At 38.2% G+C, this 18483-nt stretch overlaps 1 protein-coding gene and 1 pseudogene across 1 annotated transcript; one reads left to right on the plus strand and one right to left on the minus strand.

The window, feature by feature from the left end:
* Positions 1 to 1193: 1193 nt before the first annotated feature.
* LOC103016506 (ubiquitin-conjugating enzyme E2 S-like) lies at positions 1194 to 4319 on the minus strand (annotated as a pseudogene).
* Positions 4026 to 18285, plus strand: LOC103009596 (ovostatin homolog 2-like). Its single transcript, XM_057557562.1, has 6 exons — positions 4026 to 4129; positions 6209 to 6215; positions 6510 to 6572; positions 6930 to 6998; positions 7608 to 7710; positions 18213 to 18285. Exons 1-6 carry the CDS (start codon positions 4026 to 4028, stop codon positions 18251 to 18253), a joined length of 387 nt encoding a protein of 128 aa, XP_057413545.1. The 3' UTR covers positions 18254 to 18285.
* The last annotated feature ends 198 nt before the right edge of the window (positions 18286 to 18483 follow it).

Consider the following 18483-nt stretch of genomic DNA (forward strand, 5'->3'; position numbering starts at 1 on the left):
CTGTTAGCTTGCACGTTGCAAGTGAGGGCTATCTCAGACCTTTCTCAGTAAGAGAGAAAGAAGTTGAGGTTACATAACTAGGGAGAGTCCCATCTTATAGGGCCTCATAGATCAGGCTTTGGTTCCATTTTCTTCTACAAACCTTGATTGGCTTCTACAGTACCGGCAACCACTCTTCCTTATTTTCTTTCTGCGCGTGTTCAGCACTTGATGTTTCTTTGTGTATAACTAACACTGTGCCCCAAATAAGAAGCTTAGAAGACCCATGTGAATATTTTTACAAAGAAAAAAAAAAGAGAAAAGGAACAACATTTACAAAAGCGATCCATCAAACTCCTGGATGAAATAATGAATAATAAAATGCGCACCCTTCCCATTGTCCCTTTGTTTCCCATTTTCCCTTCCTATCTTCCCTTCTCATTTTTCCTTTCCATCTTTCCTTCCTGATAGGGCGGTGTCAGGGGCAGTCTGTGGCGGAAGAGCCACACATGGAGGCTCCTTAGAGGATGGCAGGGTGCTGAGGAAGGAAAGGGGGGTCGGGCAGAAGCACATTCGAGGTGGACGGAGGGGCTGGCAGGTGGAGGAGACGTCTAGTACTGGTTTGGAGATTCATTCTATTGAGCAAATTAAATGAATTGAGCAAATAAATAAATGTATTGCAGATAATAACAGCCACGTTTCTCTCAACTGGAAAATGTACTTACAAATATTGAAAAGTAGAAGGCCAGAATAACTCTAATGTATTAGATTGGAATTAGAGATATCAGTGTGGACTCACCAATATAGATGTATGTGTCTATCTGTCTATCTATCCATCAGTTGTCTATGCACCTTTGCTAACATTCCAGATCTTGACTTCTAAATACTATCTTCTTCTTAAAGAAACAAAGAATCCTTGGAGAAATGGCTAATTCTAGTCCTGAGGCAGGGAAAGTACAAGATGAGCCCCTACATTTATTCACTTAATAAATATTAATCGAGCACTGATTCAGTACCAGGCATTCTTTTAGGTGTGGGGAATACAAAATCTTTGCCTTCATTTTAGTGGGGAAATCAATCAACAAACAAAGTATGTATATATAAATATATACTTTTATATTTAATATATATTTAATAAATTTAATATATTATTATAAATACATATTATATATGCATACTATATATATAGAGAGAGAGATATATGTATACTACTATATACAGTTTATCTTAAGAGGATAAATTAATGCCTTGAGAAAAGAAAGCAAGGAACATGAATAGGGCATACTCCAGAATAATTCAATTTAAAATAGTAAGGTAGGGAAAGACCTTAACTTTTTTGCTGTTTCTTTGTTTGTTTGCTCTTCCAGTTTTATTTAGAAAAACAAATCCAGGTCCTAGTATCCCCACACCCTCCCCCACCTCAGTCATAATTTAAATAACTGACAGAGTTGGGGGTCGGGGTCAGGTCAGGTCAGGGGTGGGAGGGGAGAAGAGGCCACTACAGGTATCACGGTGCCTACTTCTTGTCCATCCTTTTCTTGGCCTCCAGCTTCTTATCGTGCTCTCCTGCGTGCTTCCTGGACATGGGACCCTCAGCCCTGCTGCCCCCGGGCCCACCTGCGCCCCCCACGGATCTCTGTGAGCCTGCTGGCTGCCGGGTACTCCTCGTGGTTCTCCCTGAGCAGGCGGCCCGCCTCCACGTGGGTGTGCAGCCTGGGGGTCAGGGCGATCAGAGGACACCTGATGGTCTGCAACACACACTGGTTGCCCGGCCCAGCTGTCCAGTCCGTCGTGAGCACCTCGACACAGATCTCACCTTTGGTGCCCACATTGGGTGGAATATCTTGGTCAGGAAGTAGCCCTTGGATGGAGAGGCAGGGAAGTCCTTTCCTAGCAGGACTTTCATGCTGAACAGGCTTCCCGCATATGGGGTCCCCTCTGGGTCCTCAATGGTGACCTGCAGGTCAGTGAGGTCCTCTTGGTTGGGAAAGACCTTTGATGCCATTGGGCAGCAGTCAGCATCTTCCAGCATCGTCTCCTCGATACCAGGTGGATGATGTGGCGGACAGGTCCTCCACGTTGGAGTTGAATAGTTGACATTTAAGAAAGGCTTGAAGCTGATGAGGGTGTGAGCCTTAAAGATTTATGGAGAAGAGCTTTCCATGCAGAGGAAATAGCAAGTGAAAAGATCTTGAAGTATGTAAATCATACTGTAACTCTGCAGGATTCTTCTTCGCCTTGTGAGAGGAAGAGAAGAAATTCTGGCATGCCTAGGTTCTAGGTCTGTAATGAAGGAGGCTGTTTTTAATATAAGTTGTTAAGATTTTGTTTAAAGAGTGTCCTGAAACACATGTATACTTCTTTATAATTCCAAGGCTTGGCATAATGAGAAAGGATGGGAAAAGCTGAGTACAGGAGAGTGTGGCTAGGTCTCCATGGCTGAGGTGGCCTGCTGTCCCTAGAAATAGTTCTAGATTAATACAATTTTCCATTTATTTATGCATACTTATTGCACACTTACTGTGTTTCAGTAGGTGTTACTGTGGTCTTCCCCGGAATACCCTTGTAAACAACCAGCTTCTGTCCTTAGAGAAAACATAGCACAATACATATTTGCAGAATTAATATATTCCAACAGAAGTGTCCATTTCTTCTCTAAAGCAGAAATAATGGAACATTTAAAGTGGATTGACATATATGCACTATTGATACTATGTATAAAATAGATAACTAATGAGAACCTATTGTAGAGCAGAGAGAACTCAGTGCTCTGTGGTGACCTAAATGGGAAGGAAATCCAAAAAAAGAGGGGATATATGTAAAAAAAAAAAGTGTATTCATCTTCTTGAAATACACATAAAATTGATTAGACATTTGACAATGAATTTCAGAATTCGAAGTGAATTTAGAGATCATCTTGTTTTATAAAGGGAGCAAAGTCTAGAATTTTGAAGTCATTTTCCTAACAGTGGTGAACTAGGAGAATAGAACTCAAATGGCCTAATTACCAATCTAGTCTTTTTTTAAGTGCACACAGATCACCTGAGATTCTTGGCAAAATGCAGATTCTGATTCAGTGGATCTGGGATGGGGTCTGAGAATTTCTAACATGCAGCCAATACTGCTGGTCTAGGGACCACAATTTGAGTAGAAAGGCTTTACACCACCCAGATAGGTATCAATTAGTACAAACTAAACAATACTAGAATTTTTCTAGCTTCAAGTGGCTCTAGCTAGTGGTCTCCAGTGTTGATCCATGAAACATAGATTAAATAACAAGTACACAAATATTCACTTTGAAATCTGCATCATAAAAGAAAAAAAGCTTTTTTTTACAATTCTCATGGAAATTTACTTTTTAAATATCATGTATTACAACACACATACATGGAACTTAACATCAAAAGTGTAGCCAAGGAAGCTCACCCACTTGGATTTAGAAAACCCAATTAGGATAGCTCCAAGATGGCAGAAGGGTAAGACGTGGAGATTACCTTCCTCCCCACAAATACATCAGAATTTTAATGCAAAGAAATGCAGTTTTATTCCCACGAGGAAAGTCTTCACTTCCCTCCTTGCATTCCTTATTTTTCAGCCTTAGTTTCTGAGTAAAACTATATGTTAGTGAATCTCCCGAAATCCTGTCTGGATTCTGACTTCCCATCTTTGAAGATAGTTGGGCATAAGCATTATCTGTGGCAGCTGTATTATATAACACCTCAATTTTTAGAACAGATTTGGCACTATTTTCAACAGCAGATATTATAAAATTCTTTAGAAAACTAAAATCTAATTAAGATTTGTTGACAAAAATGGCAACAACTAGCACAAACAAATATATTTTTTCCTATTGTTTAGAATGCTGCTTCTTGCTGTTCTATTGACCTGTCATAGGAATATTTCTATGGGTTGATTTAAAGTTCATGGCCAAAAAATGACTAATACTGCATCATAACAGAACTTGGATCGATGCTTGTACTGTTCTGTGCAGGACACTCCCATCTGCCTTCTTTCCATAACCCGCTACATGAATTTAACCTTCTCTGATGACCAAAACACTCACCTTTAGCAGTGAAGAATCCAGTGAGATTTTCCAGGTTAACGGTGACAATCATTTACTGGTCCAGTGTTCAGACCTACATTTTTCCAGGTAATAGAACTCTGCCTGTGAGGGAGACGGATGTTTGCCAGTAAAAAAGTCAGACTATCTGTTCAGTTATGTAGAAAGTGATATTTTACCATTTCGCATATTTCCATGTTTACTCTTTCTCTCATTGATATTTTCCACTCAGGAGCTGAAAACTAAAGTTATTTTGTAAAGACCTACTTACTCTTAAGGATAACTGGATAACTGAGAAGTTTTTTGAGGTATGTCACTGTTAGAAAGTATTCTGATATTTTTATTAAAGTACATTATTTTTTTAATGTTTTTATTGGAGTATAATTGCTTTACAATGGTGTGTTAGTTTCTGCTTTATAACAGAGTGTATCAGTTATACATATACATATATCCCCATATCTCTTCCCTCTTGCGTCTCCCTCCCTCCCACCCTCCTTATCCCACCCGTCTAACTGGTCACAAAGCACCGGGCTGATCTCCCTGTGCTATGTGACTGCTTCCCACTAGCTATCTATTTTACCTTTGGTAGTGTTTATATGTCCATATATACACTAAATTATATTATTAAAGATTCTTATGTCTTCTGAAAACCAAGTGATTACATTTAGCCTTATTCCCTGATAGTGAAGGTATAAAACAAAGTACATTAATAATGGAAATAAGAGAAACAATAAGTGCTTCAATTATTACTACAGGATAAATGGATGGATTTTCTTACAATTTGCTGTTCTTTCTAGGCTACCCTGAGGTATAATGTGCTACTACCTAAGAAGGAATCTGGATTTTCCCTTTCCTTGGAAATGGTAAAGAAAAACTCTTCAGACATATTCCAGAGTAATCTTGACCTGACAGTAACCCTCAAGTAAGTGTCCCATTTTGATGCCAAGCCTCAGGTTAGAGAGGAAGTGGCACGTCAGAAAAGAATTATTTTAAACAGTAGCAAAGTAACAAAATATCAAAAACACACGCACCCCAATGTTCATGGCAGCATTATTTACAATAGCCAAGACATGGAAGTGACCTAAGTGTCCATCAACAGATGTATGGATAAAGAAGAAGTCCATGGATGGACTTGGAGGGCATTATACTACGTGAAATAAGTCAGACAGAGAAAGATAAATACTGTACGATATCATTTATATGTGGCATCTAAAAAATACAACAAACTAGTGAATATAACAAAAAAGAAGCAGACTCACAGATACAGAGAACAAACTAGTGGTTACCAGTGAGGAGAGCGGGGAGGGGCAATATAGGGATGGGGGAATGAGAGGTACAAACTATAGAGGCTATAAGATAGGCTCAAGGATGTATTGTATAACACGGGGAATATAGCCAATATTTTGTAATAACTGTAAATGGAAAGTAACCTTTAAAATTATATAAAACTTTTTTTAATTTTTAAAAATATTAATAATGTTAGTCATCATGAGTTCACATGTTGATGGTGATATTTCTGTAGCATAGCCACTTTATTGCTCTCTGTGCACACAGCACAACTTAGTACATCTTCAACTAAATCAAAGCTAGAATTATGCAAATATAATTTGTACTGTATGCAGTTTGAAAGCTTCTGCCACACTCATGCTCCAGCAGTGCAACCACTTTTTTGTGTGGAATCACTGTCAGTTTTGGACAATGGAGATACAATTTTTCTTTCTAAAGACAAACACAGGAGGGCCGATAAGAGAAAACCTACAAATGCTTATTTAATTATAACTGTACAGAGCAAAATTTAAAATTTTTTTTCAGAGTAGAAAAGCAAAATAATTCTCTTGAATTAAAATATAATTTATAGGCACCAAAGAGTTTTAATCTTGGTTAATATGTGAAACACTGAGTAAAATTAGTTTGGGGGATTTTTCTTAGGATTTCCAAATGAAAATCTGTTGCACCTCAGTGCTAAGAACGGAATACACTGCTCTTAACTTCATGTCCCAAAGTCAGGGATATAACCTAGAAAATCTCTTGGGGCATATCTGTTGTATGATTCTGCCAACATCCTGCTTTCTAAACAAAGGTCTCTTTTAAGTGTTGTACAAATCTAACACTAACATGAGTATATGGAACATAAGTTTAAAAGTTTTGTCTATAAGTTCTTACTTTGAGGCCTCAGGTAAGCTGAAAAGCAGGACTGGGGGAGATTCTAGGTCCAGATCATTCATTCTTTACTCCAACTTAGGTTGCTTTGTATCATCTCATCCATGATCACTCTAATTGTTTCCAGACGTATGAGAATGACTGTCTTCAGATCTTTCCTCTCCAGCTTTTGCCTCTCCTCCAGACTTACAGCAAGTTGGTATCTATGTACTCACACCCTTGCCGTAAGATTGTCACTCTTCTAAAATGATGTCTTAGCTAGTGTTTTGTTTTTAAATGTCAGATACACTGGAATTCACAATAACTCCAGTTGGTCCTTGTTGTTGTAAAAATGCTATCAGGCTTTACTCCTGTCATGTCATTCATTGAGGAGGTAAATAAGAGAAGCCCAATCTCTCAGCCCAGAAAAAGCAGTAGTATGTTGATGAAATAATTGGTTAGCAAAACCAAGCCATGGGATTCTTCACTTAAACAAACTTATGCACAATTCACATTTATATTTTTGCCAGAACAGTGGAGGGATGGGTTCTTAATTTGTAGCAATTAGCAGTCATTATTTCCCATAGTTCATAACCTATTTTTTAAATTAATTCCTACTTGTGCTTATGAAAACATCATGGCACAAGGGAACATTCATAAAATAAATTCCTGACAATTGGTTAAAGAAAAAACATGAAACATTCAATCTGGAATGGTACTCTTTCACATCTATCTCTCCCTCTCTTTAAAGCTTGAAAGCAATGGCCAAGTTACGAAGAGTGAATTCAAGAATGACCATGTTCTTTTCTACCTGGAAAATGTAAGTTGACAATAATTTTTTCCTCCGTGGCTTTCTTTTTCTTCTGAGGGTAATTGGATGCTTCTATTTCTTATAGATATACATGATAGGGCTTGTCAAAAATTCATGAGACATTAAAGATGATCAGTTTTCTTTCATCCCACTAAACATCTTCTCCCTGTTAACTCTTATGCTATTTCATATATGCCTTGGCTACCTGACTAGATGATTCTCAAGTTTAGAAACATCATTTCTGTGTTTTTTATTCCTCACAGTATCTAATATAGTCTGGTCAAAGATGTATAATTCTTTTATAGTTTGACTTGAACTCCAGCGGAGGCTGGCATGAGTTCCAGGGTCATCCTTTCTATGTATACCTCATTGACCTTCCATAAATGCCTACATTTTTATAATGTTTTCAACTAAATTTCGTGCACCTCAATATAATCAGTGAAATTTAACATTTTATACAATTTAATGTTACTTAACTCATTATTTTGTCATTATATTAGATCATGATACCCTGGATTTATTTAATTGGGTAGAACATAAACTTCTGGAAATAATTTGCTCTGTGATTTTCTTTTTTGTAGACTTGCTCTGATGTGTTTATAATTTGTATCTTTACAGGTTTGTGGTACAGCAAAGAGTTTCACCTTCTCCGTTGAGCAGAGTAACCATGTGTCAAACATTAAGCCAGCCCCAGTCATGGTCTACGATTATTATGAAAAAGGTAGGCAAGCAGCAACCATACTCTAGAACTATTGAACATGATATCTGTATCTAGGATTCCCTGAGCTACGTAATTTTCCAAAATCATCCTCAGTCTTCAATATCTGCTTTTACTTTATATGTTGATTTTTTTACTCCATGATATATATAACTTCTGACTGGGCTATTTTCTATTTACCAGAGTTTTTCAACACCTAGAATCCTTTTGATATAATGCAAAGGAGCTCACCTTTAACTTGAAATACAAACTAGCTAAGCTTCCAGGTCTTGTTGCTGTTGTTTTTGTTGTTAATGGCCGAGACTTACCATTTCATGTTGCCTCTTTAATTTGAGAAGAGGAGCGAGCCATGTTCTGAAATGTTATAGGAAAATATCTGGATAGATTAGGTTTCAAAACAATTAGTAAGATGTTGTAAAGAAGATAAAAATTTTCCCTGGAAGGTTAGTGGTATTAGCTTCTCGTTGAATGTCATGCAAAGTTTGTCAAGAAGTCTTTGAATTCTGGCTGTGTCACCAACTAATTGAATGTACTTTGTCAAGTGCCTTAAACTTTAATAGGATATTCCTGGATTTAGAAAATAGATGTGATTGACACTCTTGCAAAATTATTGGAAAGGTTAGACTTAGTGTGTCTCTATTGTCTGACATAATCTGTTTATAGAAAGTTGGAGATTTGATAAGGATGAACTTTCCTTTTATTTTCCAAGTGAATATGCCCTTGCTTCTTACATCAGCAGTGCTTCCATTTCCCAGTGAGCCAAAACAAAGCACGCAAAAAAGTAAGGAAATTACATGCATCTTAGACTGTTAAAAATACATCTGGTAAGAAAATGAAAACCTAAGAAGATAAAACAATAGATGAAGCAAAGAGAAGTCTCTCGTACTTCACAATGTCTATATAATTACGTTCATTAGATAAGTACTCTGATAGGTACTTACCTGATAGGTACATTAAGATCTTTATTAATGTCTTTAAGACAGCTTTAAAGAATTTTAAGCTATATATGTGCTTTTTATAAATGTTTCATTTTTTTAAAAAAAAACACCTCTCATCTTTGTTTTGTAAATTGATAGGTTATTAAATAAGTATGTACATATTTTATACACATCGTATATATTAATATGTATATATTTGTGCATGTTTGTATATAAGTATTTGTTTATCTACAATAAATAAATAAATGTGTATATGTATATATATACACACACATATTATATATATACATATACACATTTATTTATTGTTTGAACTATATTTTTAAGTCCCAGGTAGAAAACAATTTACTTTGAACAAACTCATTTTTCTATATCAAACCTGGAAGAAAACCATGAACTGCTGCCTCACATCCTGAATAGTCTGCATTCTGCTTGCTATGACTTCTTATCAGATTTTGTTTCTTTACTATTCCATTAAATGCTGTGCTTTTGCATCAGAGTCTATGATTTTCTTTTTTTTCAATGCATCATTCATAATTTTCATCCTAGAAAACTCAAGGCTTTGTTTGATAGCAACTCTAGTAATTTGCTTTACTATTGTCAATTCTGAATTCAAGTTTTTAGATAGAATACAGAATCCTCCAACATCTAGAGAAAGAGAAAGGCAGGTTTGCCAGGGGGCATGTGAGCTCAATGAAATAAAAAGAAACACACAGAATACAAAACAGACTCTTGCCGATGAAATATCAAAGAGTGGGGGGGAGGGGAGAGTATACTTAGAAAGTCACAAATTAACTGCTGGATTTATTGATTGAGAGGGTAATCCAAGGACATTTTATTTATCTAAAAATTATTTTATGGGGCTTCCCTGGTGGCGCAGTGGTTGAGAATCTGCCCGCCGATGCAGGGCACACGGGTTCGAGCCCTGGTCTGGGAAGATCCCACATGCCGCGGAGCGACTGGGCCCGTGAGACACAATTGCTGAGCCTGCGCATCTGGAGCCTGTGCTCCGCAACGGGAGAGGCCGCGATAGTGAGAGGCCTGCGCACTGCGATGAAGAGTGGCCCCCGCTTGCCACAACTGGAGAAGGCCCTCGCACAGAAACGAAGACCCAACACAGCCATAAATGAATAAATAAATTAAAAAAAAAAAAAGAGTCTCTTATAAAAAAAAAAAATTATTTTATGGTTCTGAGCTTACCACTTATTCCTGAAGAGCAGTACTCAATGTCTGTCTTTTGCTTAACCTAACACTACGTTACAGCAATGAGTTAATATTGAGAAGATGGAAGCAGGAAGAAACTGGAGGAAACAGGGATGGAAGTGAAATGATTTCTCTACCGATTTCAGTACAGGCTTCTGACTCTGCTGAGACTCTGCTACAGACGGGAAAAAGCTAGAGATAAATTCTCCAGTTGTGGAGTTCAAAAAATTGGAAACAGAGTGTCCTAGCATCTATAGGTATTCAACAAATTAAGAATAGAGTATCTTAATAGAAGATGGTTAGACTTATTTATTCTTGTAGTCTCTCTACCCAATGTACACTGCCAATAGTGCCTAAACTACAACTGGACCCTTCATAAATGTTTATTAATTGATTCATCCTAGATAAACTGCTTGTGTCAGCCCATGTGTGGTGCACAAAAATTTCTTTCACTGTGTTAACAATTCCTTTATACCGAGTTTACCAAAATATCACATCACATGTATAGATAGATAATCAGTACTCATATTTTTTTAAAAAAACACCTCAGACTCTATAAATATTCAAGGATTCCACTCAAGGAAAATGTGACTCTTCTAGTACATTTTGTGCTAAAGATTCAAGAAAAATGAAGGAAATTCACTTCATGGCAAATAATGTCTCTTGGTGGGAAACTTCCTTTTTCTGCCTAAGTAAATAATCAATTCTCAGTCCTCATTTTACTCAACATGTATCCAATAGTTAGTTTACTCAGATAATAAAATTGTCCTTCAGATTATAATGAGAAAAGAAGGGCATGGCAAAGTCAGCTACTGTTCTTCAAGGCACAGAGAAAGTCTGGGATGTAATGTTTACACTTGCAAAATTTTTCAGTATCACAGTGAGAACGGAAGGTATCAGGGAACTGAGATCAAAATATCTTCTGAAGAAGAGAAAACTGTAGACAAACAATATAGCTTGTTACTTTCCCTTTTCATTAAAACATCTCCCCAGTTTATTTTGGACAGAAAACCAAAGTCATTTCCCTGGTCCAAATTTTAATAGAAAATGGGACAGAAGGGATACTCCAGTTTAGGAGTGTTGAATGGGAAATGCGAAGCTTTGATGTGTGTGTGTGTGTGTGTGTTTAAGAAGATGTCCTTAGTAAACTAGACCACCGTGGAATAGATCATGGAGGATGTATAGCTCTGATTTGGATGAGGCTGGTGTTAGCAAAGCAAAACATGGTATGGCACTTGCCCCTCTTCCCTCTCCACACAGAAGTACTTGGACATGGGAATAACTCATTCCATCTGTCATGTTCTTACATGATAGTAATCATGTAAAGTAATCACACTTTTTTGCAGGATTTTGGACAGAGGAGTGACCTGGTCCGGTTATGTTTGAAACTGATCACCTGGCTGCTGTGTTGAGAACAGGCTGTAGGAGGCCTGGTAGCAGCTGTTGCAGGAATCCAGGCAAAAAATGATGGTGGCTTGGACCAGGGTTGTAGCAGTGGAGATAGTAAGAAATTATCAGATTCTAGGTATATTTTGAAGGTCAAACCAGTAGAATTTCCTGATGAATTGGATATAAGGAATGACAAAAAAGAGTGACCAGAGATTATTCCAGTGCTCAGTATGGTCTGAGCTACTGAAAAATAGAATTGCCATCACCTGAGCTGCTGGGGTTGAAGTAGGCTTGAGTAGGAGATTAGGAACTCATCTTTGGACATAGAGAGTTTTTGTGATTTTATATACTCAAATGGAGATAACAGGTTGGAAGTTGAGCAATCAGTACAGAAATTTGGGAGAGAGCTCGGGGTTAAAAAAAATAAATTTGGGACATGTTAGCACATAGACCATGGATGGGAAGAGATCTCTATGGCAGTGAATCTACATAGAGAGGAAGATCAAGGACTTTGCTTTGAGGCACTCAACATTAAAATGTGGGGTAGGGGCAGGTCGAAGAAGAATAAATAAATGAAGGAGAAACCAGTGAAGTAAGATGAAAACTTGTGTTTTGCTCTGGCCTCAGGGTGCTTTTGGATAGAGCATAATTTTTTAAGCCAATCACATTATCACTGTCTCCTCTGACAGTGACTGGTGTTCACAGGTCAGTTTCCCTGAAACACAGACCCTGGGATGGAGATGTGTGTGTAGGGGGTTTACTGGGGACAACTTTAAAGATCAACACCAGTGGAGGATAAAGGAGTCGGGATTGTACATACAAGAGGAGTTGAATTGCAATGGGTCCCGAGAAAAGTTACAGGGCACGGTGAGCTGTGGGGCTAGAGTGGTCTTTTAGGGCTCTCCTACCTTAAGGCAAGGGGACCAGGTCTCTATACCATCACAACGCCCGTCCTTGGATACCAGGCTGCCTCTAAGGAAGAGGAGGGAACTTGGGTGAAAAGTCTTTCTGATACTGAGGGAAATTCTCGGAGCTGAATTCATCAGAGCCAGCAGCCACCAAGATTCCCGGCAACTGGGGTTTCAAGTACTTCAGCCTTGGAGGGAAATTTCTAAAGGACACGCCCCAGATCACTACTTTGGTCTAACAATGAGAAATATAAACTAAATCTGACTGAGGACCTACACAGGAGTGTGTCTCCTGGTACAGCATCCAGAGTGATTTTGCTCCCTGGTAGAGAGGGTGACACAGAGAGAGAGATTCAGGAGCAAAATATTCTTTTTTTACTGACTCCTTTTCTTCCATATTGGGATATTGTTGGGAAGAAATAATATTTCTTTATTTGGGCTGCTTTAGGAGCCCAACTGTGGCCAAAAAGACAAATAATACTGATATACCAAAGAAGTAGAGCAGAAAGAATGGAAGAAACTTCTTGATGGCATTGGTGAGCTGCTGAACTAATGCTGATACCGCCTTCCTCAGAATTTGTGCCAAATGAGATAATAAATGCTTGGTATTTTAAAATCTCTGTTAGTTAGGCATTCTTTTACTTACAGCTGGTAAAATTTTCTTTATCATTCATTTTTTTCCCCAATTCCTTGCTTCTGTTTTCCTATCTTATCTTCATAGAGAACCGACGATACCTCCTTTTTAAAGTTCTTTCTAATTACTAATCCTGGGAAATCATTTGCAGAGGGGCCGGTACAGATGTCTGGCTGATATGAATCATCCATTGCTCACAGTAATGCTCTCCATGACTGGGACTTTGGGCTGTGTGTGTGTGTGTGTGTGTGTGCGTGCATATGTGTGTGTGTGTAATATTCCATCTCAGAAGGGACATATCCAATGTTTTCTACGTGTCAGGCACCGTGCTAATCACTTTAAATATATTAATTTATTTAACCCCCACAATAAACTTATAAATCATTGCTATTATAATTATTTCCATTCATAGACAAAGAAAGAGAAGCACAGGGAATTTACGTGGCTCATCCGAGGCCATTTGTCTGGTAAGTCATAGAACCAGAATCCAAAAGCAGGCTGTGAGGTTCCATCCAGGGAAAGGAAGGAAAATTCTACACACAACCTGCATTCTTAATATACTAATACTTAAAATACAGGGTGAGTAAATGTAGCTTCCTTTTGGCTACAACAAAATTATAACTTTTGATGCAAAGGGGTGGCATTTGCTGCAGTGCTTTCCCAGCAGGGTGCGTTCGTTCCCAACCTCACTCTGCCTGGAAGAGTAAGTCGGCCTCTGCTGGCAAAAAGATTCTGGAAATTTTTATAACTTGCTGTGACAACTTTGATGCCAAAATCAAAACAAGTTTACAGAAACCTTATTCTTTTAGGTAAAGGTAATTCCAAAGAGAACACTGTGAGCTTGCTTCCCCGCTCCACGGCCCCACCCCAGGTACATACTCCTGTGGATGTTCACACAAAGAGGGGTTTGAAGGGAGAAGACAGAGGCGCATTGCTTACCATCTGCTGCAGGATGTGTCTTCCTGCTGGGGTTGTGGGTAGAATTCTCGTCAAGAACATGTTCCGCAGAGGGAAGGACACGCTCTCATTCATTACACAACCCATGATCAATTCCAGGCACATTTTCCCTTTGCCCTTTAGCCTTTATCCAAGAGGAAACAATTGCATAACACTGAATGTTGTGCAAAGCAATATCTCTGTCATCAAAGTGATTATCACCAAAGGTTGCAAAATGATTAGGGTTCTTTCCAGAAATTTTCTATCTTCTTAACATTAAAAATTATAAATACTACCTAAGAAACCATACCTTAAAGAAAGTGAAGCCTGAAAGATGAGAAGGATATAGGACAGAACAAAAGTTATACTCCAAACTTGACTTTGGAACTTGGGATATTTTTGTTTTTTGTTTATTTATTTATTTATGGCTGTGTTGGGTCTTCGTTTCTGTGCAAGGGCTTTCTCTAGTTGCGGCAAGCGGGGGCCACTCTTCATTGCGGTGCGCGGGCCTCTCATTATCGTGGCCTCTCTTGTTGCGGAGCACAGGCTCCAGACGCACAGGCTCAGCAATTGTGGCTCACGGGCCTAGTCGCTCTGCGGCATGTGGGATCTTCCCAGACCAGGGCTCGAACCCGTGTCCCCTGCATTGGCAGGCAGATTCTCAACCGCTGCACCACCAGGGAAGCCCATGGAACTTGGGATATTTTTTTACAAGACTGGAAACAGTTTCGTTTTTTCTCTTTTTTATTTTTACTTTTCACCAGTAAATACTACCTATTTACTTTTTAAGAGTATACGTTGCCTATATAATCTTCAATCATTTTTCTTTGTAGACAAAATTATCTGGATATAAAATGTCTTTATATATTAAATGTGTGAATATTAACTGGATGCTAAAGTTGGAAACCTTAAGAACTTTCTTAAGAAGAAACTTACTAATGAGTTTGGGATTTATCCTGTAGGTAATTATGGACCATTCAAAAGTTTTTAAAGAGGACACGTATAATTAATTTGCATTTTAGGGGAAAAAAAGAGTTGGTCTATTGGTAGTATGGAATGGATTTCCTGCCATTTACAGTAAAAGGGCAATATTAGAGAAGAGCTCAGCAGACGATTCCTTTGTGATATGTGATGTAATCACAGCAATCATGAGATCGTCTTCAAGTGTTTCGTATTGAGTCAAATTCCTAGAGATAAAGTAACACAAAATACTTGGCAATATTCTTGGAAAAGGAAAAAAGAGAATGCAATGCAAAAAAAAAAAAAAAAGAAAGAAAGTAATACTTTGGTGTTCTGCCAGGAGACCTTTATTTTACAGATCACTAGACCTTGATAAAGGCTTACCTAAATCCACACAAATCCATCTCAACAAGTTTCCCTGTGAACAAGAAGGTGATTTCTTTATCTCCCGGAAGTCCTCTTAAGTTTCTAAAGCAAATTGCTGCACCACTTCCCTGAGCTCTGTTTATCAAGGAATAAAAAGAGATGCAACCTCAAAAGAGTAATGGGGGGAGGGCAAGAAGTAAGAAAAAAGCAACTAGTGAACGAACCTCGTGTTGCATTCTTGCCAAGCAGCAGTGGGTGCCGGCTTGCCTGATGTTTACATAGGTGACTTCCTGTCTCCATTTCAAGGGAACAGTCTAAGAATGTCTTCAAGATGGCAGTTTCTCTTGCTGAATAAATTAATGAATAAGTGTCACTTTATGTACCTTGCTACATTCATAAGCTATTTGGAGCAATGAAGGGTGATTTCCAACAATAATAAATGGTGTCAGTTATTATCTTTATTTTTCTTATCTTCGTTACATTAAAAATTTGAGGTCCGGGGTTACTTATTTTCTCTTAACTTAGAATATTCAGAATATATTTGGCATGCAAAAATATATCATATAGAAAATAAATCAGTAATTACCTATAAAAATAGAAGATAATTCTTTTTTTTTCCAATCTGAACTTCCTTAGGTCACTCACTATCATTACTTGTAAATTGCTCCCATAGCAATAACTCTATGGAACTATTATCAACCAGAAATGGGTACTAAGTTTTCAACACAAATTTAGAGCTCAGCCAGGAAATAATAGTGTAGTGAGATATAAATTCATTTGTGATAAAATTGAACTTACAGAAATGAGATTTAATTTGTGCTTGAAAAATTCACCCACAGGTGTCATCTTTTAAGTCTAAGTGTCAATGTAAATTTTTTCATAAATGAGATGGTGATATTTGAGTTTTGCATCTAGTGGCATGTAATAGACAGGTACTGGGAGGTGATCAAAATTCAAAGAAAATATCCAGTGAGGTTACAAGTGTTACACTTTAAGAATGACAAAAGCGGCTGAATGGATCTATAAAACTCCACAGCAGGCTTTCCTTGCCAGTGAGAATGTCTGAGCTCCCAGCACACTGTACCTGGATCGACATGGATCTGGTGAGTACAGTCTGTGACTTCTGTTTTGATCCTGATGTAGATGAGAATACTTCCGGGTGTTTTTCTCATTTATCTACATCTCTCATTCTCCAAAAATGCAAATGATTGCATAGGGTTTTACTGTTACATGAGGAAGCCAAATAGAGCTTGGTATTGAAAGCTCAAGCTTAATTACATTTTTATTACAGTAATTTGCTGTTAAGCAATATTACCATTTCATGATATAATCAAAAATATATTAATTCATATGGTAAATTCCAAACTTGAAAGGCATCATCATGTTTGCCTAGTAAATATCCAGAATGTAATTAAGAGCTCTAACGTTGTATTTATGTTGAAGAAGAGGCATCAGTGGGCTGCTGAGGAAAGAAGCTGAACTAAGAGTGGGCAAATCTGAAATGAAATTTGCACTGTCAATTTGGAGGCAAAGCATCGTATGAAGAGACTGACACTGCTAACCTTTATAAAACTAAAGATTTTAATCAACTGCTGCTTTGTTATTGGGATTTCCTTTGTTGGGGCTACAAAATGTAATTCATAGGCCAGCATCCTTCTGTTTCATGAATTTCAAGTCCTCAGATTCAGCCTTCTGATGTATTTCTAACATTAAAAAATAATGCACTTGGGACTTCCCTGGTGGTGCAGTGATTAAGAATCCGCCTACCAATGCAGGGGACGCGGGTTCAAGCCCTGGTCCGGGAAGATCCCACATGCCGTGGAGCAACTAAGCCCATGTGCCACAACTATTGAGCCTGCGCTCTAAGGCCCGCGTGCCACAACTACTGAGCCCGCTTGCTGCAACTACTGAAGCCCATGTGCCTAGAGCCCGTGCTCCGCAACAAGAGAAGCCACCACAATGAGAAGCCCGCGCACCGCAACGAAGAGTAGCCCCCGCTCGCCGCAACTAGAGAAAGCCCGCGCGCAGCAGCAAAGACCCATCACAGCCAAAAATAAATAAATAAGTAAATAAAATTGTTAAAAAATGCACTTTTCTTAAACTCCAAAATCCTTCAGTTAACAAAATAATTGCTAAGTAGCTAAACATTGCTTTGACACTTTCAATTTCAATGTTCTTGCTTAAATTTTGTAGACTATATGCTCTGCTCGTCCTTTCTGTTCTACAACAAAGCTCTTTAGGTAAAGCTTACGCATAGCTTTTCAATCTTCAAAACAGAATCTGTTGTTTTGACTGTCTCCCTCAACTATGGTGAGATCCAGACCAAAATATTTGAAGAGAATGTTACCAGACAGGATTTCTTCAAATGTATCAACTTGGAGATAAATACTTCATTCTATTTCATAGGGAAAAGAATATTGCAGGTGTACAAAATGTACTCATATAATTGACTTTCCACAGACAGACATCAGACTATTTTTCTGTGTGTGTAAATTTCTTTTAATTTTAAAAGAATAATATAGTCCTCAGTTTGGGATGATGTAAGTGCAGTCATAGATGGTGACAAGGGGATGAGCCAAAGCCATTTGACTTTAGGACAGAAATTTGTTGACAGGAAGAAGGTATTTAAAAGGAAATATTCCAATGCAGAGAAGGAAAGTTTTAAGAAAGGAAAAGAATTAATTTAAATGATGAGATGAGATAAGAAAGTGACAAAACAAAAGAAATAAACAAGATTGGTTATTCAAAAAATAGATACGACAAGTTATGAATTAAAACTTTTAGGGCTTCCCTGGTGGCGCAGTGGTTGAGAATCTGCCTGCCAATGCAGGGGACACGGGTTCGAGCCCTGGTCTGGGAGGATCCCACATGCCGCGGAGCAACTAAGCCCGTGAGCCACAATTGCTGAGCCTGCGCGTCTGGAGCCTGTGCTCCGCAACAAGAGAGGCCGCGATAGTGAGAGGCCCGCGCACCGCGATGAAGAGTGGCCCCCGCTTGCCACAACTAGAGAAAGCCCTCGCACAGAAATGAAGACCCAACACAGACATAAATAAATAAATAAAATTTAAAAAAAAAAAAAAAAAAAGAAAAAAACTTTTAGTGACGCCAACACATAGTGGGAGGGATTTTTTGATAAAACAGACAGCAATCTTGTATTTATTTGCTCCCTAGTTTCCTCAGGCCAGACTGGCTTTCATTACCTTCTCTGCTAAAGGAGCAACGCTCAATCAGGAAGAGAGAACATTGGTAGCAATCAGGCCCCAAGAAAACATAGTCTTTTTCAGACAGATGCCCATCTACAAGCCTGGACAGAAAGGTGAGTGCATCTAAATTTCATTACACTCAACTAATATAATTTATAGGATATCTAAATTGATGGTACACAATACATGCCTAGCAAATCAGTCGTTTAAAATCCATTACAAAGTTTGCTTGAAATATA

Source organism: Balaenoptera acutorostrata, chromosome 11, assembly GCF_949987535.1.
Source record: "Balaenoptera acutorostrata chromosome 11, mBalAcu1.1, whole genome shotgun sequence".
In the NCBI taxonomy this organism is placed as follows: Eukaryota; Metazoa; Chordata; class Mammalia; order Artiodactyla; family Balaenopteridae; genus Balaenoptera; species Balaenoptera acutorostrata.